Raw genomic sequence first — 23,640 nt, 5'->3', positions numbered from 1 at the left:
AGATATAAAGGCAAAACATTTTTGTTACCTTGTAAGCAATTTTGACCACAGAGGGTGCCCACTTGTCAAGTTCATAGACCCAATTTGACAAAGTTCTGAAAAAGAGTAAAACACAACTGTTGAATAATCACAACTTATGAATGTTACACGTACGGAATGGTCTGAGTATAGATCAATTCTAGACGCGTTCATAATTAAACTTGGCTAATATGTAATGAAAAGTTAATGATGTGACTTGAGGAATCATCATGGAGAGATGTTCTCCTGCTCTTCACACGTAACAGCTGAAGTACTCACTTAGTGTTTCTGCATTTGTTCCGCAGCTTGAATCAGCTGCTTGAATCACACTAATGTCCAAATGCACAAAATGTTTTAACATTGTAATCATGTCTGCATTGAGTGTAAACCTCCTAAATTCTCCTCATCCTCCGTGGTGGATTAGAAATAAAATCAATGAATAAAAAAATCAAACATTATTGCTTTATGTTTCTCTGGAGATGACCAGAATTGAAATGTGATGTGTGGTAAAAATCGACTGTCATTTGAGTAACAGCTAAATAGTTGCATTATAGAAGAAAATGACAGGACTCATTAGACTTAATAGCAAGGGAATTCACATTTTTTACAATAAAAATTAAACTAAAATGAAAACTCTCATATTTTGATTATAAGTCTTTTTTAAGCTAACAAAAGATTCGACATAATGGCATCAAATGGAATGCTGTCAGGACCATTTTAACAATTTAGACCAGCGGTTCTTAACATGGGTCTGAGTCGGTCTAAGGGGTTCGGCGGAGATGGGGTCAAAACAAAACACCCGACACGATGTCGGGTGTTTTCACCGAACATACACGAATCACTGTGTACATTTGACACATCGTGTCAATTTGTGATGACACGCCCCCCCTAGCCATCACTGGCTGCGGGTGATCACGCTACATCGATTAGCCTACCTGTGCTACAGGGGATTTTGCGCACTCAGTAGTTGATTTATGCCTGTCATGATGGTATGTCATCTGATTACTTCCTAAAATTTTTTAATTCATAGTAACTATGTTGAGCAAAAACAAAGTGGTCGGACGAATATGTGCAATGTGAATTTACATGTACTGTATAACGGAACGCGAAGTCAGTGTTCTACATGATTTTAATGTCAAGTTGAGCAACTCTAGTCTCACACTGGCAAAAATAAAGGAAAACTTCCTTAAGCTGCATGGAAAACAAAAAAAACAGACTTTGCTGTGAAAATGACATAAGAATAGCACTTGCCAAGGTGAAGCCACGCATATCTGAACTGGTGTCTCAATAACAACAGCAGAAGTCACACTGATTTGCAGGTAGGTAATTTCTGTGAGTTCATGCACTGTCTTGGTTTTGTGACATTAATGCACAATTCATTAAATACACCAGTAAAACATATACCGTATTTTCCGCAGTATAAGGCGCACCTAAAAGCCTAAAATTTTCTCATAAACACGTAGCGCGCCTTATAATCCGGTGCGTCTTATATATGGATAATTATTCATATTAATATTGGTTAAAAACATGATCGCTGAAAAAAGCCGGCAGTCTGGCCGCCAGTCATGCTGCAGAGGAGCACTTTCACAAGGCACTGGGGCTTACGTCCCCTAACAACGGTGGTCAAGGGGCGTCACCGAAGTCCCGGCTCTGACTGATCTGCTCTCAGACAGTAGAACAGACTGTAGGAGCCACAGTGATTACGTAGCAAAACATAAGGAACTTTCAACAATTCTATTAATAAAGTTTGAATGACTGTCTGATCTCAGTATTTCCTAACTATTTGGCATTGGAAACAACCCACTTTAAACTCAATTGGTCTTAAAAATGCCACTGTGCTGGAATCTAGTGACGGTCCATTCTATTAGTCTGTGGAAACACACGGAGAAACTGGCATAAAGGTGAATGAAAGACCCTCAAACCTGAACTTCCAGCCTTTTCTGAAATTTCAAGAGCAGAGTCACTGCTAGACAAAGGTGTGCTGCAATTGATTTACAAATGTAGTTGATCGCTCTGGGCGGGCGGCGGAGGGGCAAATTCAGGCTTGTGTATTCTGTCTGGCTAGGACATGCTGTGAGATTCACGGCGGTGAGACGTTAAAGTCAGTTCTAGGAGTAAAACAGGGTCATATTTGCCAGTAAATTAGCAGCCTGACATTAAAAACCAGTTAAAAAATTGTTTAGACACACAGCAGCAAATAACTGCACCTCACCTCCGACTGGACTACCGATCGATCGAAACAATATTTAATTAATAAACGAAGATGAACGTCGGAGCTTAAATATCTGCTTCGAACTTCAGATCAGGAAATAATCCACTCTGTTCACACTGACTGCACTCGTAATGAATTTAACCAGTTTTTAATATCAGGTTTTTTAATATGCGTGTTGACTTCTTTCTAAGATGGCAAAGTGATCAAGTGATCAGGTTTCCTTGATGAGGCTCAGAATGGCTTATTGACATAACAATAGGGGCCATTCAAAGGTACTAGGCAGCCATGAATGCAATCATTACTGCCTGAGCAGCGCAGCTCTATCTAGTGGATGGATTGCGCAACTACAGCCGCTGCAGTTTATCAAATAAATTTTATTTATTTTTTAATGTGTACGTCTTATAATCCGGTGCGCCTTATATATGAAATAAATTATAAAGCAAACAAATTATTGAGGGTGCGCATATAAAATACTGTACTTACGTCTTAAATTTGAAAAAAAAAATCTTTTTACTAAAGAAGGGTTCGGTGAGTGAGTATATGAAACCGACAGGGTTCGGTAACTCCAACAAGGTTAAGAACCACTGATTTAGACCCGACATAAATTTTGTGATTTGTGCAATTTCATCTGTGTTTGACGGCAGACATATAACTCAGTGCCATTCTAGAGACAGTTTGTGTTTGGTTTTAACAGTGAATCAATACTCCCTTGTATAATGATGTTCTCACACAGCTGAAGGCTGAAATACATTCTAAAGGATATCACTAAACTGCATTTTAAAGTATAAGAAGGATAAAAATACTGACGAAAGAGGAACGATGATGAGGAAGGGACCATTTATCCTCTTGTGCTCCATCAGGTAGGTTATAAGAGCAATAGTTTGTATGGTTTTGCCAAGTCCCATTTCATCAGCGAGGATGCCATTGAGATTGTTGTTGTACAGGGAAACCATCCACTCCAATCCCTGGATCTGCATAAAAGAGGAATAACAACATGCTGAGAAGAAACAATATTTTTGTTTGTGGTGCATTAGAGACAAGTATGAAGATATGCAGTGATATGGGCAGTCATGTTATTGTAAGTTATATGTTGCATTTGACTAAATCTGGTCATGTTTGAAAGGTTAGGCACAACAATCTTAATAAAATGGTACAAGACAAATAAATGGCTTTTATGCATAATGTGCAACCAAAATAACCATCACATATCCAGGTCTTCAAACTCGCTTTATGCTGGAGTCGTCCAATGGACAAAAACTTCAAGAAAACAGTGATGCAACTCAGATTTGTGTATGATTATTATAGATCCAATACCTATGTTCCCTTAATTGTTTGATATACCATCAGAAAATAATTGAAAAATCATGGTGGCTACTGCAAATCCATTTTGATCTTGCTGCTACTTTGACATTCATAAACCAAGAGATTCAGGCATGGTAGCAAAATATCAACTGAGTTACTAACTCTGTAGCTTGGCTGCCTGAGGAAACAAATACAGAATGGAAAAAACTAAAATGGGTAGCATGGGTATCGGCAGCATTACAGGACACTGTGAATTCCCACTTGCATCCTACTTATCACAACACAGCAAAAAAACTCGAGAACACGATGCACTAAAAATTATACTTATTGGTAGTTTCTGTAAATTCTTGTCAGCAGTGCTGGCTTGTGGAACAGAGAATTTATCTAATTTCCCAGGAGGCTGCCACCATATTTCTTTTAAATCATGGCAGACCATTAATCAGCTTCAAACTACATGTTTCATATCTCTTCCAATTTTTTACCCAATTTTTTTACAGCAGACTAGAAACAGAAGTGTCACACTAAAAGGTTTAATAACTTTGAGGAAGACTAACAAGGTTCATATACAGTACATACATATACAGTATGAAGTATGCACACCCAAACATGTCCTGATGGCACCTCTGTACACACCTGGGGGGTGTGCACAAACTCACACTGGTAAAATAAATTTTTTGATTCAATATTTCCTAGCAGGCAACAAAACATTGTTACTGTCTTAACAAAAAAACTGTCCTCACCGTAACCAGATACAACCACTTTTTTCTCAACTAAGTATTTCTGCTGCCTTCTGACAAGCATAATCTGTTTGAGCCACACAAATTTCCAAATGCACATAATGTTTAAACATCATAATCATGTCTGCATCGACTGTAAAGCCCCTGCGTTCTCATAATCTGTAGTGGAGAGGAAATAAAATCAATGAATAAACAAATTAAATGCTATTTATTTATTTCTTTGGCAATGACAAGATGTGATAAGAAATGTGATGTGTGGTAAATATCTGCTGTCACTCAGCCTGGTGAAGGAAGTATAGGCAGCTGCTATTTTTCCAGAAGCTACAGCTGACAGTTGGCTGTTTCTATAGATGGAACAGCAGAATCTCAATTGACAACAAATATTGATGGTGTATGCGACATTATTGAATTCTGTAGGTCTGCCAAATGACGGAAGGGTCTGTACAGGATCCTGAATGACAGATGGGTGGAAGTTCTATAGTTATGGTTCAATGTAAAACTGAATGGTAGATTTTCTCTTTGCTTATCTCCTAAGACTTAAGTTTCATCTTAATGTTGTTGGGCTTTAAATTGCATAAAATGAGGAGTGTGGACTACCAGATGATGATAGGCAATCTTCACGACTGTTATAGAAAGGAAGAACATCTTCAGACACCAACAAGACTTAACAAGTACTAAATCACTGCCTGTTGAAAGTGTGCCTGACCATTATGAACAGGATGGGCCCACACTGCACCAAATCCAGCAATGTACTGTATTTTCCAGACTATAAGCCGCTACTTTTTCTTAGGTTTTGAACTATGCGGCTCATACAAAGGTGCGACTAATCTGTAGTTTTTTTTCCGATAGGGTTGCTCTAACCGGAATTAGAATTAAAGTAGACGAAAGGTCAATGCAAAGAAGAATAGCCTACACTACTTTTTCTTTAACATATAGAACACGCACGACCTTTTCTTTAGCAGATAGAACACGCACAACAAATTACTAACTGGTAATTAATTTCAAATCCTCGCCCTTCAACATGGAAACTACATGAAGAAGTTCGTATGATGCAAGTTTTAAGTTGAAGGCCATCAAACTTGCTATACAGGAGGAAACCGCGCTGCTGCACACAAGCTTAGCGTCAATGAATGTATGCTGAGACCATGGAGGCGGCAGCGGGAAGAGCTCACGCACTGCCAAAAATCGCAAAAAGCTTTCAGAGGCCATAAAAGCAGGTGGCCTGAATATGAAAATGTCCTGGAGGACTGGGTGAACACACAGAGAGCAGGTGGCCGAGGTGTATCCACTGTACAGATCAGACTGAAAGCAAAAACAATCGCACGCGAAATGAATACTGAAGATTTCAAAGCTGGCCCATCATGGTTTTTCAGATTGAGGAGACGTAAAAACTTGTCCATCAGGGCACAGACCACTGTCTGTCAGCAACTCCCCCCTGACAATCAGGAAAAAATTGAAAACTTCCACAAATTCGTTGAAACAAAGATAGAAAGAAACTCCATCGGACCAGAGGACATCATAAATATAGATGAAGTCCCTTTTACGTTTGATCTGCCTCTGACCAGGACTGTTAACAAGACAGGTGCATCATCTGTGTTGTTGAAAATAACAGGCCACAAAAGGACGCACTTCAACTGAGTTCTGGCATGCACAGCCTCTGGACAAAAACTTCCACCAATGATAATTTTTAAACACATAACTATACCAAAAGAACAACTCCCGAAAGGCATAGTGGTCAAAGTTAACACCAAAGGGTTGATGATGGAAGGCCTAGTGAAGGAATGGTTAACGGAGTGCTACAGCAAGCGCCCGGGAGGATTTTTTCACCGGAAAAAAGTACTGCTTGTTTTGGATAGCATGAGGGATGACAAGGAGTGAGAAGTCTTTCACAAGAACTGGCCGCATGCGAAAAGCTTCCTTTTCTGTGTCTGTCAGTGGATCCTAACAACGTGGAGTGCTGTGAAAGAATCCACCATCACCAACAGGTTCTGAAAGGCTGGACTGCTACGCGAAGACAGCGGCGCACCTTCAGAGCCAACTTCACCGGAGGACGACAGTGACACGGAGAGCGAAACTGATGGAGACAGATGTGACGAAGCACTTTTAAGGCTGTTCAACTCCGACACTGAAGAAGAGGACTTCATGGGTTTCAGCGAAGATAATTGAAGTGACTTGTGATTTAAAACACAGGAGAAATTAAGGTAAATAAATGCTGGTTATTTTCTTCTGGTTCTGTTCCGTTTTAGTCAACAAAGTTGCTGCATGTTAAATGGCACTGTTCGGAAGGGATCTGTTCAGGAACATGTACATTTACAGTACAAAATCGTTCTGCACATTCAGTAAATATCTAATTTTTCAACATAGATATCTGCGGCTTAAAGTCCAGTGCGGCTTGTATATCTTTTTTTAATTTAAAAAAAAAAAATAAAGCAGGTGCAGCTCATATACAAGTGCGGTACATTATTAAGCCACCAACAACAACCTGGCCAGGTCTGAGGCGGATCAGATAAATGGCTCTTGAGATGTTCAAAAGACAGTCAGAGATTTTAATTTTCCACTTTGACAACTACAATTAAATTTATTATGAAAGTAGCAATAAGCAGCCAATCTGTGCCTGTGCAGTGGTACATCTTCAAAGATTACCTGCTGTTTCTTAAAGCCTAAATGATAGGAAAAAATCGTCATAATCAAACAATTTTGGATATGGCTTCTCAAAGACAAGAGCTCAATGTTCCGTGCTGTGTCTATTCATTTCACTATTTTAATTACATTGGGTGTGAAATATAATTCACATGGAAATTCTCCTTTTTTTAGCTAAATTCAGCTGCTGAGGACAAGTGATCATCCAATAATTGTGAAGCGATGACAAGTGCACAAAATGCTTTTCTGCACTGATGACTCATGTTAATGAAAACAAAACAACAGAAAACAAAACAACAGAAAACCAAAGCAACAAAAAGTAATATTTTTCAAAGATCTGGTTTTGTTTATTTACAGTAAAAACATACCAAAGTAGTGAAACATTGAATATGAAAGTCATTTAAAACTGAGCAATCATCAAAAAAAAAAGTTCTTTAGAAGACAGCAATCAAAAAATGGATAATGCTGTCAGAGCTTCAATAGCAAGAGACAATGTATAACGTGTGTGTGTGTGTGTGTGTGTGTGTGCGTGCGTCCGTGCCTGTGTGTGTGTGTACCTGGTAATGTTTGAGGGTGCCATTGATCAGCAGTGTTGACTGTTTCTCCACTCTCTCAATGACAGCATGGGCCACACCATAATAAGACTGGGAGCTGGTCTGTCCAGTCGGAACACTGTACTCATCATCCACATCCTGCTTTGCAGACCTGATTGTGTTGAAAAAATGAAAATGGAGTATATTTGAGAACCTCTAAGTCACACTGAGCTTTGCTTTCTAAAATGCAACTTAATCACGAGTGCAAGATTCTGTGTCTAGCACTTGGACCCATGCTGGAGTGCATCGAGTGCTCCTAAGTGCACTACTGTAAAAATCTGCATTCGGTACATAATAGCTCTTGTTTATGTTTTTCTACTGTTTTCTGTCATCTAGATTTTTGACATATTTTGACAGTTGAATTTAATTATCTTTACAAATAGCACTTGGTGAAAAAGTTTTTACATCCCACTTCAAAGCGGTGATGTATTGTGATTGTCAGTGTTCATCCAATTGTTCATCCGCCTGTCTGTTAGTTAGTCCACCAAGTATCTTTGCAACCCTTGCTGATAGAAAGATGAAACAAAAAGCACATTACTCGGGGAGCAAAAGAGATGAAAATAAAATGATGACCTTGAGAAAACTAAGTCAAGGTCAAATTTCAACTTTTGTACACTTAGGAACCGGATGAGATAGAAATATGAGGGAGAAGCATGTGTGAGTAAGACCGTAGATCAAAGCTAGTGTTTTGATCTATGACAGTAGGTCAGGGTAAAATTTTGAATTCAGGGGTGTCGCAAAAAGTCTCTTGACTGTCTTGGTTCTAGTTATCTTTGTTCCTAACTGATCCAAACTTAGATGAACAAGTGTCATTTCAAGGAAATCAGAAGAGAGTAATAGTAGGAAGTAATACAGTACTCGATGATGTGTTTGGAAGCCGCTTCACCCTTGACGTTTCCATTTGAATCGACTGTCTTCTCCTCTGTTTCTGCCTTAGCCACCTCCTCTTCCTCCTTAATAACAACATTAATAACATGCAAATGAGGTAATAGATAAAAAAAGAGAGCGAGACAACACATAAAACAATATCAATGATATAACAGAAGTAGCTGTGATTAGGATAAAACAAAGTCATCACAAATAGCAATGCTGAAGAGCGCACTCCTAGAGCCCCCTGGTGGATTTTGAACAGCACATTAAAGTGTTTCGTGTTATGACATCTGCATAATAAAGAAAAATACTAGAGGAATGCTGACCTTAGGTCAGAGGATATAATTTTATTTGCTGCGTTAGAGTTAGAGTTTGTTACTGACCTCCTCTTCAAATTCTGAACCACTCTCCTCGCTGTCTGAACGTGGGGCAACTTCATACCTGGTTTTAAAAAAAAAAGAGTAAGCATACTTTACTGATCCCTGCATGGAAATTGTTTTTTTCTAGACTGACAGACAGACAGGCAGACAGACAGACAGGGACAGGTCCAAACACACACAAGGACCTGTAGGCATGTAAATACAGAGGAGGATGAAAGAGTGACAGGTAGCTACATCTTCATCAATGAGCAACTTGTAGGGGGATGGCGTCTTGCTCAAGGGCATCTTGGCAGTGCTCAAGAGGTGAACTGGCACCTCTACAACTCTATTTCGCACTCCATTAATTTTTGGTCCACGTGGGTTTTGAACCAGCCACCCTCTGGTCCCCAGCCCAAGAACCAGTGGACCGAGCTACTGCCGCCCCAAATGACAGTAGCTGCCAAGATGCCCTTGAGCAAGACACCATCACCTTACAAGTTGCTCATTGATGAACATGTAGCTATCTGTCACTCTTCCATCCTCCTCTGTATTTGTATGCCTCCAGGTCCTTGAGTGTGTTTGGATTTGTAGGCATGCAGAAAGGGGAAACAAGGGGAATTAGTGTTAACTGTAGTTAATATATGTTTTATACTTTGCAGTTATTTATTGCCTGTACACAAGTAAAATGGACAAAATGTCATTGTGTGAAAAAAAGTTCTGACTGACACTCACACCTATGGACAATTTTGAGTGATCAATTCGTCTAAGCTGCATGTCTTTGGAGGTGGGAAGAAGCTTGAGAACCCATGCAGACACAGGGAGAACATGCAAACTCTGCACAGAAAGGAATCAAAACCAGAAACGTCTTGCTATGAGGCAACAGCGCTACCCACTGCCTCACCGTGCCACACACCATGATTAGATTATTGAGGCAATATATTATTTGTCAAAAAATGACTGGGTTATTATTTTAGGAAGGTGATGTATCTCATTAATTCCACTTGTATTTGTGGTGTCAAATATTTAGAGGGCCTGCAGTTTCATTTAGGTCGGGGAGAACTACAGATTAAGATTTTGACATCCAAATGCAAAACAGTAATACACACATACAAAACATGCAACTGTTTAATAAAATGTGTCACAACTTTCAGTAAGTTGAATCTTTATCCAACTACCCATCAGCAATTAAACACGCTGTTTACTGAAAGTACATTTGTTTTCCTTATGTCTTAAGATTATAGTGCTAGTCTGTTCGCTATTACAACCGGCAAATCATCCCACATGCTCCTGTGCCTCTCTCTCCTGGAGGTGATCATTTTATATGTAATTAGACAGTTTTGGTTCATGCATAAAAAAGGCATAATTAGAAGAAAGTGCCACCTGCAGACACTAACTTATAAAACATGCCAAAAAAAATAGTGACACTTTTACTTCAGAGGAATGTCAAAGGCTGGTAAGAGTCCCATGCAGTATTGTGCTTCCTTACCCAGGGTTCATTTCCAGCCAGGCCTCCAGCTGGCTGGATTTGGGAGCATCGGTCCCCTGTAAAACTTTCCCAGTCTCTGTCTGAATCACTTTGACTGGCAGCTCACTCATTTGGCTGCTCTCATCCATTGGCTGCAGATAAAGTGAGCACATAATTTGTAAAATTTACTCATCCGTGTTAATGTTTGCAGCTAATCTCAGCTGACTAATTACTATTTGCACCACTTGAGTGACATATACTGTGTTTTATTGGAGCCAAATTACATAGATGAGGGGAGTTCCAGATTCGGGTCATAATTTTCTTGCCAGTTGAGCTTCTAGCCTCAGTCTATGAGCATCACCCACACTTTAATACTACATTCTCATTTGACACACTGCAGTTTAACCTGAAAGTCTATGCCCAAAAGCAGACAACCCACTCTAATAAAAGATCAACAAGTGCAGAAACAGATTCATCATAACCTCATAGCAAACTGACATAAAAATCAGAAAAGTTCAAACATGCATCACAAGGACATAAGAAACTCTATGTGCTCCACTACTACCCCACTATTCAGGTAGAATTGGCAGCTTACTTCTCCATCTGGTCCGATAGCACTGGTTCCTTCTCCATCTCCATCCACCTTCTGCAAATCAGAGAAATAAACCCATTTCACTGACAAACCATTATTAATAGCAGAGCATATTAAAAGTGCAGCTAACACAAGGTTTGTGCATTTTCTACATAAATGTGGCTCTATAACGGTTAAGAGTACTTTTATTTCCATCCATCAACGCATTAGGACAAAGTCACTTGACCTTTGTGGTCTGAAGGGAGAGGTCTAACAGGATTACCACAGATCATATACCGGTACTTCACAGCAAAATGAAACAAACAAAATTTAGATAACCTTTCACACACCATTAATAAACATATTTAACAACATTGAAACCTTGTAAACAGCACTTTGAACAATGACATCAGTTTTGTTGATCTTTGACAATAACCACCTTGTCATTCTTGTGAACTCTTGAAGTGAACACGATATTGCACTGAGCAGTTTAGGTGACGAAATTGCCCTCGCGTTCATAAGAACTAGTCATAATAAATGTGTCTGCTCTGCCACAAGGATGTAGGTCTGCTACACAGAACATTCCATGAATAAGCACCACTTGTCCATTTCTCGTTTTACCTTCTTTTTTTTCTTCCTCCTCTTCTTCTCCTTGGCAGCTTGGGCAGCTTTGTGCTCATACACAAGGGTGGTCAGGTTAGCCACATATTCATCTGTCTGCTGCAGCAAATAAGCCAAGCGCTTGTCTTTCTTTTGGTCAATTAGTTTTCGATAGCCCTCTTCATCTTCCGCCTGAGTGGGGGATGATGACAGGAGGTTAATCAGAGGATGATCAGATTATTTTGAAGATCACAAAAAAAATAATCGTTATGTGCAATTTGATCTGTGTTAACCAAAGCCACGGTACACGTGTGGTCATCGCAGTTCTACTTTTCTAATGTATCAATCTAACAAACCAGATCAGTAATGCAAAGCTAGATAATTACATTGTCTCCACCAGACACCTGAACTCTGGACATCTATTGTAATCAGAGTCATGAAACTGGCCTTACACAGACAAGGAGTCCAGTCTGCTATATGAATTGACAAAAATGTATTTTGGAAGAGAATAAGTCTCAGCTGATTTTACCCAACATGTCAGAGCTAGGTGAGAAAATCTAGAGTTGTACATCATTATTTCACTGCTGAACAATACGAACTGTCCAAGGTTTTGCTTTACTTGTAATTCAATACATCACTGGAAGAAATATCATTACTAATGCTCACCATGAGTCTTCTCATCCTCTCTTTCTCAATTCTCTCAGTCTCCTTCTTCTGTTCCCTCTCAGTGTTTGTGTGCCAGTTGGCGACAGCTCTAGTCAGTTTCTGGATTTTACCAGAGATTGAGCGGTGATATTCTTTGAAGTCTTTTGCATGCTGAAGGATACTGTTGAGATATTCCTGAATAAAGAAAAAAACTTGTTTAAGTTTAAGTACAGGTACGATTTTGACATGATGGCACAGTTAGTATAAATAAAACAGTACTCTGTCACCAGGTTCAACTTTTTTTGTAGGTTGTGTCATCCACATTAGATGGACTTATTTTGACATAAAGGCACTTTTAATAATGCAAGCCTTCGGCTGTCTAACTTTGTTCAATTTTGTACCTACTGTAGATGTTCACTGTCAAAACAAAGACATAACATCTTTTTAAACATATAGTAATCCCTCGCTTATTCGCACCTCAAGATGCATGGCTTCACTATATATCACGGATTTTTAGTAGTCACATGATACCATACGCCTATTCTATTTGCTGAAAGCATGTGGAAGTGCACTGCCTTCCAAGACTCATGGAACGCAACGCACTACCATGAGACAAAAAAGTTCTTTAAACAGTCCATAGGTTGTGGGATAAGGTAATAAAGATATAAGTGGTTTAATATCAGTACGGGGGGGCTTCATAAACATATAAATCATCATAAATAATAAATTAAATGGTTCGTCATTAAATCACGGGAATTTCGTTTTCTGTGCGGGTGGTACAGAAACGCATTAACTGCAAGTAATGAGGGATTATCTACTTAATACTTCATTCTAATGCTTTCACAATGTGCAAAAAACGTTTGAGGGGCACTGAAGTTCACTAAAAACATTAATAATGGTTAATTTGTATTTTCTCTTAATATGTCATGACATTATCATTACAAAGACAGCAATTGTTTCAACAGCATTAATGGCAAATTTATAAAACCACCACAACAACACATGATGAAAAACAGTGGTGCCATTTAATGGCTGGGTGCTGAAACCACCCGGACCTCTCTGACATCAGCCCTGGGAGAGCAGTTTTCTCAATTTCATTTGAAACAGTCAAGCACAGATCACCTGGTGTTTCTGCCTGCGCTTCTTCTCTTGCTCAAGCTTTTGCTGCTTTTCCAGCTTCTCTGTCATGCGTGCCTCCCTCAGCGTCTGCCGCTTGCTTCGCCTGTAGGCCTTCGAGTTGAGGGCCGTCTCCAGTGTCGTGTCTCGCCTCATACAAGCCACCACATCCTGCCTCAGCTAGATGTATGCACAGGTGACACATCAAGTTTCTGCATACCGTATATTATATTAACAAACGAAACAAAACTTGATAGTTAGCTTAGATATTTAGACTAATGTGGGCTTTATGATTGTGATCATCCTTATAGTGTTTTTCAGGAACAGTTAACTGGAAAAAGACAACAATAAATCATCAAATGGCCGAACTAGTTACAGCAACTACTTTGTCTTGATATCCACTGAGTTTAAATTGGAGTTAAAATCAATTATTACACAAAAATATTTTAAAAATTTATAGTTTTACGTCCGTCTTAACCATTTGACATTTGAGAAAATTCATTTACAAGAGTAAGTAGTCAGAAATCAATACCTCTTGTAGTGGATTTATTCAGCATGACTGAATTACCAATGTAGCCTGACAGTGTGTTATTGATTTAACTCCCACATCGACAAGTCAATCCGGTGAATTAACAATCAGAACATGTACGTGAAACACAGCAACTACTGCATACCTGACGCTGGAAGTTGAGTAGACGCAGTGCCTTGAGCTCCACTGTGGCTTTAGTCCTCAGGTCAGGAGGAAGGGAGCCTGGTAGACTTTCCAGCTCCTGGATTCGATGAGCAATCCGAGCCTGCAATCTAAGGATTATCACGAAGATGGAAATTTAAAGTTTCCAACTGGGCAAAAACCGGTCTTCAGAAATTTAAAAAAAAACAAAACTAAAACACAACTACCCGAATCAAATAAAGATCCTTTAAAAAGGAAAGGATTGGTATGTAAGCAAACATTTGTATTCAATTACCCAAGAAAAAGAAGAATTACATTGTTCTGTGCTTAATTAATGAGGTAAATCTTTCTGACAAAGTGTAAATGATTATAAGTAGCAGTACAAGTTTAGTCAGAACAACTTTATTTGTTTATTATTTGTGCTATTATAAAACACAGCTTTGATCTACTACTTTATGCAAACTGAATGTAGCTGTAACTTTGTGAGTTGTTTTAATTATTGCAATTCAACCTCTGCTGTTTCTTTGTCATCTACAGTAATTTAGGAAAGCAAATCTGACATAATCTATACAGAGACACACAATTACAAACACTGTACTTTTTACTGTTCACAAATAGCTTACCTCATCCTAGATAAACCCAAAAGGGAACAGTGCTTAATAATTTAGAAGCAAGACTAAATCGATCATAAGCCTTCAACAGGTCTAACAAAATGACACAGCTTGCAGGCTACTCTGACAAACAATGGGTGAGTTGGAATTCTGCATGCACAGTGCCTTCACTAAACCATAGAAGGTTCTTTACATTAATAAATTTAAAAGCAAGACTTTTACACTGAGCCCCTCTCAGGATCAGACTGGATATTTCTACGACACATCAAAACACAAACAAAACACATCCTGCAAAAATCAAGTTTCAAACTTTAAAAGGTTAGTAAATTAATATTTGATGACTAACTGTAACTGACTGTAGGTTATGCTGGTTGTAAAAATAACACTTCTACATATGCAGTATGCTTTTTTGTAAAATAAGACCAGTGTTTAATGGTTATTGAAAATAAATACCTGTACTCTCTCTCTTGAAGAATGCCCACTGGGTCCAGACCCTGGGGCTTCTGAACTGGAGTGATGCGATTTTGCTTCTGTTGCATCTGGAGCATAGGGGAACCCTGCTGCCCCGGAGGCTGAGGCGTCACTGAGCCACCAGGTATGGGCCCAGCTGGCACAGAGGAGGCCAGAGGAGGTGCTGGGGACGGGCGTCCACTAGCAGCGGGGGTGAGGTGCTTCTGAGCATTGGCTTGATTTTCAACACCCTGACCTGGAGAGCAGTTACAACAGTTTTCAAGACATCACGTTGATACAGACATGATCCCAGCAATAAGAAGCCATTCCAAAATTATATACTGTACATATGTGATTTGTGTACATACAAATACCTGTCCAGTTCTAAAAAGACAGAAGAGATTCCAGCTACAGGTGAAAGAGTCGAAAACTTAAAACATTCATTAAAATAAGATTTACTGCATGCTTAGTTTTAATTTTGGTTATGAATCAAAAGCATCTGTGATTGCATGAACAGCACAGAACTATATCATATGGAATATTACTATATTATTTTCTCTCCGTCAGTGAATATTACCTCTCGTGTCACTTCAATAAGCAAAAACTATGAATAGAAGCTTTCCAATAAGAAAAATATTCTTTTATATAGCTACATCATATAACTTGCGATTGTTTGGAAGTCCTGAAAAAAAAATAGTTTTGCTGCTGCCTATGTGGGTTAGTACTGCTGTTCAAAACATTGAGCGGAAATGACTACTGGGATGCTCTCCAAAGAATAAAATATTTCAGATGTTAAAATCTTATGATGTTGATGACATCTTCCACCAAAGAAATAAGGAAACAAAAAATGTCTTGAAAATTACAGATTACACTTAATTCCACAACAGACAGTAGAGACAAGAATTGGATATCTTTTAAACCAGCAGGAGATTAAGACTCATTGTGCGTAGAACTCATCTCACTATGAGACTCATTAAACAATATTTTGGTTAGACCCACATGAAATTAGTCAGTCCTGTCACTAAATGTATCTCTGAGGTAGAATTTGTTCCTTGTTCATTGAAACCACCTGGCTTCTCATTTCTTTCTAGCTTTAAAACAGAATACCTGTTGGCCAGATGAGGAAACTGAAATGACCATAGACAAAGAAATTGTGTTTCTATGTCATTTTTTGCAGGACAAAACAACACGGTATCTTCAAAGCCAGCTCTGCACTCAATTTAAATGGACATCAGATTGCAGTACCTTTCTTGAGTAATTCAAAGTTCAAAAAAGCCACTTCCGTTACCTTTCAAAGCGACTCTGATGTCTGGCTGAACATCAAATACAGGCGATGTGGCCTGGTCGGTCTCAAATTCTCCCCTTCAAGTTACACACTGAATTCTGACATGTGAAATCAAAAGCTGCATGTTGCGTGAAAAATAATTGAAGTCATTATGTCTTTTGTTCATACATATTTACTATCACTATTGCTGACAGTGGCAAGGCCAGCCACAATGGACAGATTAGAGACAGTGCCGCTAAAAAGAAGACAGGAAGCTGAGCTGGAGGAAATTAAGATGTTGAGGTTCTCTCTAGGATTGACCAGGTTGGACTGGTTTAGAAATTAGTTCATCAGAGGAACAGGCAAGGTGAAATGTTTTAGAGACAAAGTTAGAGAGAGCAGATTTCAATGGTTTGTACTGAGAGGGGATCAAGAGTACCGTATTTTCCGCACTATAAGGCGCACCTAAAAGCCAATAATTTTCTCATAAACCTGTAGTGCGCCTTATAATCCGGTCATTTTATATATGGATTAATATTCATATTAATATTGGTTAAAAAAATGATCGTTGAAAAAAAGCCGGCAGTCTGGCCGCCAGTCATGCCGCACTCAGCCACCAGAGGAGCACCCTAACAAGGAACTGGGGCCTACGCCCCCTAACAACGGTAGTGAAGGGGCGTCACCGAAGTCCCGGCTCTGACTGAGCTTCTCTCAGACGGGAGAGCTGACTGTAGAACCACCGGTGATTATGTAGCAAAACATAAGGAACTTTCAACAATTCTATTAATAAAGTTTGACTGACTGACTGATCTCAGTATTTCCTAACTATTTGGCATCGGAAATAACCCACTTTAAACGTAATTGGTCTAAAAAATGCCATTGTGCTGTCATCTGGAATCTAGTGACGGTCCATTCTATTAGTCTGTGGAAACACACGGAGAAACTGGCATAAAGGTGAATGAGAGACCCTCATAGCTGAACTTCGGGCCTTTTCTGAAATTTCAAGAGCAGTCACTGCTAGACAAAGGTGCCAATGGGTGTGATGCAATTGATTTACAAATGTAGTTGATAGCTCTGGGCGGGCGGCGGAGGGGCGCATTCAGGCTTGTGTATTCTGTCTGCAGCGACGTGCTGTGAGATTCACGGCGGTGAGACACCGATGTTAAAGTCAGTTCTAGGAGTAAAACAGGGTCACATTTGCCAGTAAATTATCAGCCTGACATTAAAAACAGGTTAAAAAATTGTTTAGGACACACAGCAGCAAATAGCTACACCTCACCTCCGACTGGACTACCGATCGATTGAAACAATATTTAATTAATAAACGAAGACGAATGTCGGAGCTTAAATATCTGCTTCGAACTTCAGATCAGGAAATAATCCGCTCTGTTCGCACTGACTGCACTTGTAATGAATTTAACCAGTTTTAATGTTCATGCGTGTTGACTTCTTTCTAAGATGGCAAAGTGATCAAGTGATCAGGTTTCCTTGAAGAGGCTCGGACTGGCTTATTGATGTAACAATAGGGGCCATTCAAAGGTAGTCAGGAAGTCATGAATGCAATCATGACTGTCTGAGCAGCGTGGCTCTATCTAGTGGACGGATTGCGCAACTACAGCCGCTGCAGTTTATCAAATAATTTTTTTTTTTATTGTGTGCGCCTTATAATCTGGTGCGCCTTATATATGAAATAAATTATAAAACAAATTATTGAGTGTGAGCCTTATACTCCAATGCGCCTTATAGTGCGGAAAATACTGTATATTGATAAAAGGGTACTGAGGCATCTCTACCAAGTCTCCATCATGCATTACAACAAACGCATATAGTAATAAAGAGCAAAGCATTTATTTTCAAAAAATTCCCTAATTCATTAATTGATTCATCGTCAAATACCCGCTTCATCCGCTGTGGTGGGTTGCTGGAAACTATCCCAGCTGACTGGGGGCGTGAGGCAGGGTACACTCCATGCCAGTGCACCTCGGAGCCACACGTAAACAGACAACCACTCACGCACACACTCAAACCAACAGGCAATTTGGTATCATCAGTTCGCCTAACCAGCATGTTTGTGGAGGTGGGAGGAAGCCGGAGAACCCGGAGAGAAACCACGCAGACACGAGGAGAACCTGCAAACTGCACAGAGCGGGACTGGAACCGGGAACCGCCTTGCTGTGCGGCGACAGCGCTAACCACTACACCACCGTGCCACTTACTTTCAGAAAATGCAAAACATTTGTTTTTCTATTACCCAATCAGACTACTGCATGAAGAACATTCCTTGCTGGAACCGGATTCTACTTGACAGAGACTGAGAAAAACTCAGTATAAAGCCCTGAAACAAAGCATTAGTATCCTTTACCATATGCTTCATTGGTGTTTGGGACATAAAACATACGGGATCTAGATATTGTTACTGGATTACTTGTGAAGTTCTCACCATCTGACCAAGGCTTGGGTCCTGTGCTTTGAGTGTGTCCTTGCATGGCTGGGGTCGGGCAGGGACTTGACTGGGGTACACCCATAGGTGCCATTGGCATACCTGTTCAACAAAAAAGATTCATATTTTTAAAATTAATCTGATGATTTTCAATTTGTATGATATGCATTATGACTGAGCTAAGCATTCTTCATAATAAATCTTGTTTCAAATGGACATAACTTTGATTGCCCTGGTCCTCAAAATGTTAGAGTTTGCTGTTCACTTCTGTATGTAACTGCAAATGGGATCAATTTCAGGTTTTGGACTGTTTGTCAGACAATACAAGTATTTCGTCAATGTGAATTCTCCAAAACTTTTTGATATTTTTTAACCATTATAATTGAATATAATGTTTGAGTATTTGAAAATAATCAGTGATGAAACAGCTGTTAGTTGTAGACTAATGTATTTTGAATTGATACTCCTCAACAATCTGCAACAATTTTTAGTGTGTGCCAAAGGACTCATTTTTATCAGTGGACAAACCACTATCAGATCATGTGCCACAAAATGCCTCCATTAAAACGATGCAAATCCGTATCAAGTTCAGATAAGAATCATCTATGGATTTTAGTTGCATTAGACAACCACCGAAATAGTGATCACGTGCATAGTAAAAAAATAAAATACCAGCAGGTCTGTTGTAAGGACTTGCACTGGGTGCCTGTTGCTGCTGCTGTTGTTGTTGTTGTTGTTGTTGCTGCTGCTGCTGCTGCTGCTGTTGTTGCTGCTGCTGTTGTTGCTGCTGCATTGTGGGTAGGTTCCTCTTACCCTGGACAGCCAGTTGGAGGTTTTCAGGTAAGGGTTGCCCTCGGCCTAAGATCTTGTAGGCCAGGATCTGTGCTCTGAGTTGCTGCAGCTGGACCGGACTGAAAGCAGAAGGTCCCCGCCCCTGCTGGCCCATGTTGGACATAGCCCCCTGGGGATCCATGGGCATCATAGGGCCTGATTGTAAGGGAGGCATGTGGGGTGGTGTGGGTCCCCCACCACCTCCACCTCCTGACATGGGACTAGAGGCATGCTCATGTACACCCATGGGGGATGGATGGGGAGATATGTATCCTGCAGTAGAAAGGATAAAGCTTTAATTATTTGATATACTAAAGATCTCATTAGTTATCATTAATTACACAAAGAGTTGGAAACTACCTCGTGGGTCATAAAAAAATTAAAAGGAGACATGGACATTATCCGTGAAAACCAGAAACTGTACTTCTGTCAAACCAGGCAGCATAATTCTTTCAAAATTTCCTTTTTTTTGTGCTTTTTTTTCTTGTTAATGGCTGCACGACTTAACCTCTAAGGCTTTATAAAGAACATGAAAATAAGATGAAACAAGAACCAAGGCAGTCAGAGACTGCAACATCTAACGAAGGGTAGGTCAGGGTACCCTGAAAGTAGTACCTGACAAGTGCGTAGCTTTAACCTTTCAAGGTAGGTCAAAGATTTTTGTTTCGTCTTTCTATCTGCAATGGTTGCAAAAATATTTGGTGGACATATGAACGAATGGACAAACGAACAGATGAACACACCAACACTGACAATCACAATACATCACCGCTTTGAAGTGGGATGTAAATATATACTCAACATCTTGATTTTAGCTGTAGACAACAACTGAAGCATGAGAAAACACCGTTTAGAGCAACAATCCAACTCAAATCAAATTCCTCATCTTATGAGCTTTTTAATTTGAAAATAACCTTGGCTATGCTGGTCCATGGGACTCTGTGGAGGCCCCATACCACTATGCAAAGATCTCATTCCCACACTTTTCATATGGCCAAAGTGCATCGCATCTGCCATCGGCTTGTCATTCATTCCTTCAATGTTCTGAAAATTGGGGGAAAAAGATTCATGATTAAAATTACAGTACAGTATACAACAAAAATTGGAATGTTAAATGCAACTTGGAAACAAACTATATAACCATACATAATTACAAAAATGATATAGTTGAAGATGAAGACTCTGAGAATTTATTTTAAAATAAAAAGCACACATATATTTCCAGATTGATGTACTTGGTTAATCCCCAGTGGGGAATTTCTTTTACATCTGATATATATTTTAAACCCCCATACACACTGGCGTGCACACACATACTGTACACACAAAGGGCCTGCAGACATGAAATAACAGAGAGAGATGGTGAGTGACGGACAGTTGTGTGGCGGTGCCTTGGAAGTGGATTTTTGAGCTTGGTGTCTTGCTCAACGGCACTTTTGCAATGCTCAGGAGATGAACTGTCACCTCTCCTGCAACAAGTTCACATTCTAGACTTAAATCCACATTGGACTGAAACTGGACACTCTCCAAACCCTAAGCAAAAACCTTGTGGACTGAGCTAATGCTCAGTCAGAATCGCTAGATCAGTTCTGTATCCAAGGTCAAAACTGTCAAAAACCTTATTACAGAAAAATTACAAGTACAAATCTTTATTTAGTAGTGATATAAAACAACACTTTACAGACTCAAAAGATTGCAGCAGACTCACTGTACCTTGTGCATAGGATACATGCTGTCCTGGGAGAAATCACTTTGTCCTTGGCTCTGCATGTTGTGAGGTGCATTAGGTGTTCCAGGCCCAGGACTGGGTCCCATCATACTGTGAACTGAGCCTGGTGAAGGGTCAGGTCCAGGGCTCGGGCCCAGGATGGGCCCTGGGGATAGACCTGCTCCCGGAGAAGGGCCAGGATGGGACATACCACCAGAGGTGTCTGAGGGGGTGGACATCTACCGACTTTCAGGGAAGATGCCACGCAGCTTCAGAAAAGTAAGGCAAGAGAATTTGATTTACTTGCAAATAATTGTGGTTCAAATGCTAGGAACATTTTGCATTTTAATATTTCAATAGTTAAAACTCTCTCTTCTCATGTTTAATTAACTGAAAGGAGAATATTAAAATGTTAAATGCTTTACTGATTCACACAACCGTCTCAAGGAATTGATATAATTCATCTGTGACCGTGAAATAACTAAACACGATAAATATGATAAAGGGGCGTCCTTTATTCTATTTTAGCAGCAGTATTTTAATGAAGTTTCGTTTTAAGCACTATCGAAAAAAAATACCTGTTTTGAGTGGCATTGGGGTATTGAGGGCGCTGGAAATACAAATACAGTATATTAAAAATAGGCCATATTTGCCACCTTAAATGTTGAGATTTATTAATTACAAATAACTCATTCGCGTTGTCATTATCGTAAAAAGAAGGTGATCGTTGGCATTTGTTACAATTTACACAGCATGACAGTAGCGTTAGCTTCGTGACTACCACTTCGTGGAGCCAACTCTGATTGGATCATGGCTTCCCCAAAACTGGTGGCCATCACGGAAATGCAGACAAAATCAAACTTTAGAGGATAGTCAGGTTCGTGACATGACCTTGGAGATATTCTTACAGGCGAAAATAAACTTCAATATTAAATATAAATGTACATAATTTAAAGACCATCTATTACATTAAATGCTATCTGCATCGCTCGATCGTGGAGGTACTTAGCTAACAGCTAGGTGACGCTAGCTAGCTTAGCATATAGCCTGGTAGCTAGTCCGGGTGACGCTCGCTCTTCTGGTTAGACAACCTTCCATGTCAGAAAGTTTGGACAGGTAGCAGTAGAATACGTAGTTCGATGTCGGGGTTTATCAAAAAAAGAAACTGCGTTAATCAATTTACCTTTCGGCTGAATTGTTACTGCACACAAATAGGTGTAAATGTTATGTTTCTTCAAAATATGACTGCTGCCTGTAAGTTCACTCCCCCTCGATGTTGTTTTGCTGACACATTAAACTTTTTCTTGTGTTACCATTACTGATTTGTCACTATTACCGGAAATCCCGCCTACATCTACTATGATTAGCTTGACATGATGTCAATCATGTAACGTTACGCTCGGGCGTTTATTTTCGCCGTAACCATCGCACTAACTTTGTTGGAGTGGCCATTACTGAAAACAATACGAAAGTCGATTTAACTGTGTCTGCAAGAGTCGTTTTTGTTGCCTTAACACAGTGCTTCTCAGTTATTTTCTGTAACGACCCCTAGCGAGAAGAAAACAGTTCGCGCCACCCACTCTGTGCCGCGACTATTAATATCAACTGTCTATAAAATTGTTATAAGGACACCCCTGCATAACATTGTATCCTTATGAACATTAAAGAAAACAAAAAAAGAAAATTGATTCAATGTATAACAGAGAATAATTTCTTTACATTTTTTTAGTCTATAAGAGAAAAGTTTTAAGTGCATCAATTTGACTAAAATAAAAATAAAAAACTTTGTTTAAACAGCGTTTCTCACTGCTTGACAAACGCTGCCATAACAGCTTAACTCTAAGAGCAGGAGAGCTGTACATGTACTGAGTACAATTTGCTTTTCATGGCGCTGCAGTGTGAACAATACAAAATCTACGAATTGTAGGTGTTACTTAGTTTTGCTTTGTAGTTGTAATATTCTCAATTAAAAGCAAACTGTACTTCCACTTTTGTTTGGAAAACCCTGAATGGAAGCATTGGCTTCAACTTGAAAACAGGCAATAATAATGAATCACTTTTTTATTACAATTGGAACAGTTTTTCCTGGAAAAATGTAATAAAGAATGTGACTACTAAATTTATATTCATACCTTATGCTAAAGAAAAACATTAAGGTCAGAAATAAAATGCTAATATCAAATATAGATGTTTGTGTTTCTAAGCAAAATACACTGTGTGGTCAGCAAAATAGTTTGTCACTTCAAACCTCCCGAGGACAGTCCTTATATAGAACACAGGATGGCAGCAATGACCAGAAGATGCCTCCTAAGTCCTACTAAACTGTGTGTGTGAACATTGAAGCACCTGACAGAATTACTGCAGCATCTGAGCTCTGAATAGTCATGCCAAGGCCCATGTGAGTGAGGGTTGTCACTCATTTACATGCACTAACTTAGTCAATCTGATGATAACATCAAGTTTCAAAGGCAAGCCATGCAAATAATGCAAAGGTTTTGTCAAGCTAAATTTGCATCCTTATTTCAAATACTATGTTTT

At 39.4% G+C, this 23,640-nt stretch overlaps 1 protein-coding gene across 3 annotated transcripts in view; it reads right to left on the bottom strand.

The window, feature by feature from the left end:
- Window positions 1–22,387, bottom strand: part of smarca2 (SWI/SNF related, matrix associated, actin dependent regulator of chromatin, subfamily a, member 2) — a 51,841-nt gene extending 29,454 nt beyond the window's left edge. For 2 of the 3 annotated variants that reach the window (XM_068309927.1, XM_068309929.1), the window contains exons 1-17: window positions 22,286–22,387; window positions 21,108–21,371; window positions 20,309–20,438; window positions 19,236–19,667; window positions 18,564–18,665; window positions 14,863–15,115; window positions 13,803–13,929; window positions 13,135–13,308; window positions 12,034–12,207; window positions 11,389–11,559; window positions 10,792–10,842; window positions 10,218–10,348; window positions 8,756–8,813; window positions 8,361–8,455; window positions 7,467–7,614; window positions 3,038–3,201; window positions 29–95 (exon numbers count right to left, since the gene is read on the bottom strand). In XM_068309927.1, coding sequence (XP_068166028.1) covers window positions 29–95; window positions 3,038–3,201; window positions 7,467–7,614; window positions 8,361–8,455; window positions 8,756–8,813; window positions 10,218–10,348; window positions 10,792–10,842; window positions 11,389–11,559; window positions 12,034–12,207; window positions 13,135–13,308; window positions 13,803–13,929; window positions 14,863–15,115; window positions 18,564–18,665; window positions 19,236–19,667; window positions 20,309–20,438; window positions 21,108–21,341 — 2,511 coding nt within the window. In that variant the 5' untranslated portion in view covers window positions 21,342–21,371; window positions 22,286–22,387. Of the gene's footprint in view, window positions 1–28; window positions 96–3,037; window positions 3,202–7,466; window positions 7,615–8,360; window positions 8,456–8,755; window positions 8,814–10,217; window positions 10,349–10,791; window positions 10,843–11,388; window positions 11,560–12,033; window positions 12,208–13,134; window positions 13,309–13,802; window positions 13,930–14,862; window positions 15,116–18,563; window positions 18,666–19,235; window positions 19,668–20,308; window positions 20,439–21,107; window positions 21,372–21,680; window positions 21,713–22,285 lie in introns of all 3 variants that reach the window. The other variant, XM_068309928.1, reaches the window with a different exon arrangement.
- Window positions 22,388–23,640: the final 1,253 nt, after the last annotated feature.

The sequence above is a fragment of the Antennarius striatus genome, chromosome 3 (assembly GCF_040054535.1).
Source record: "Antennarius striatus isolate MH-2024 chromosome 3, ASM4005453v1, whole genome shotgun sequence".
In the NCBI taxonomy this organism is placed as follows: Eukaryota; Metazoa; Chordata; class Actinopteri; order Lophiiformes; family Antennariidae; genus Antennarius; species Antennarius striatus.
This window is presented reverse-complemented; position numbering and strand designations above follow the sequence as displayed.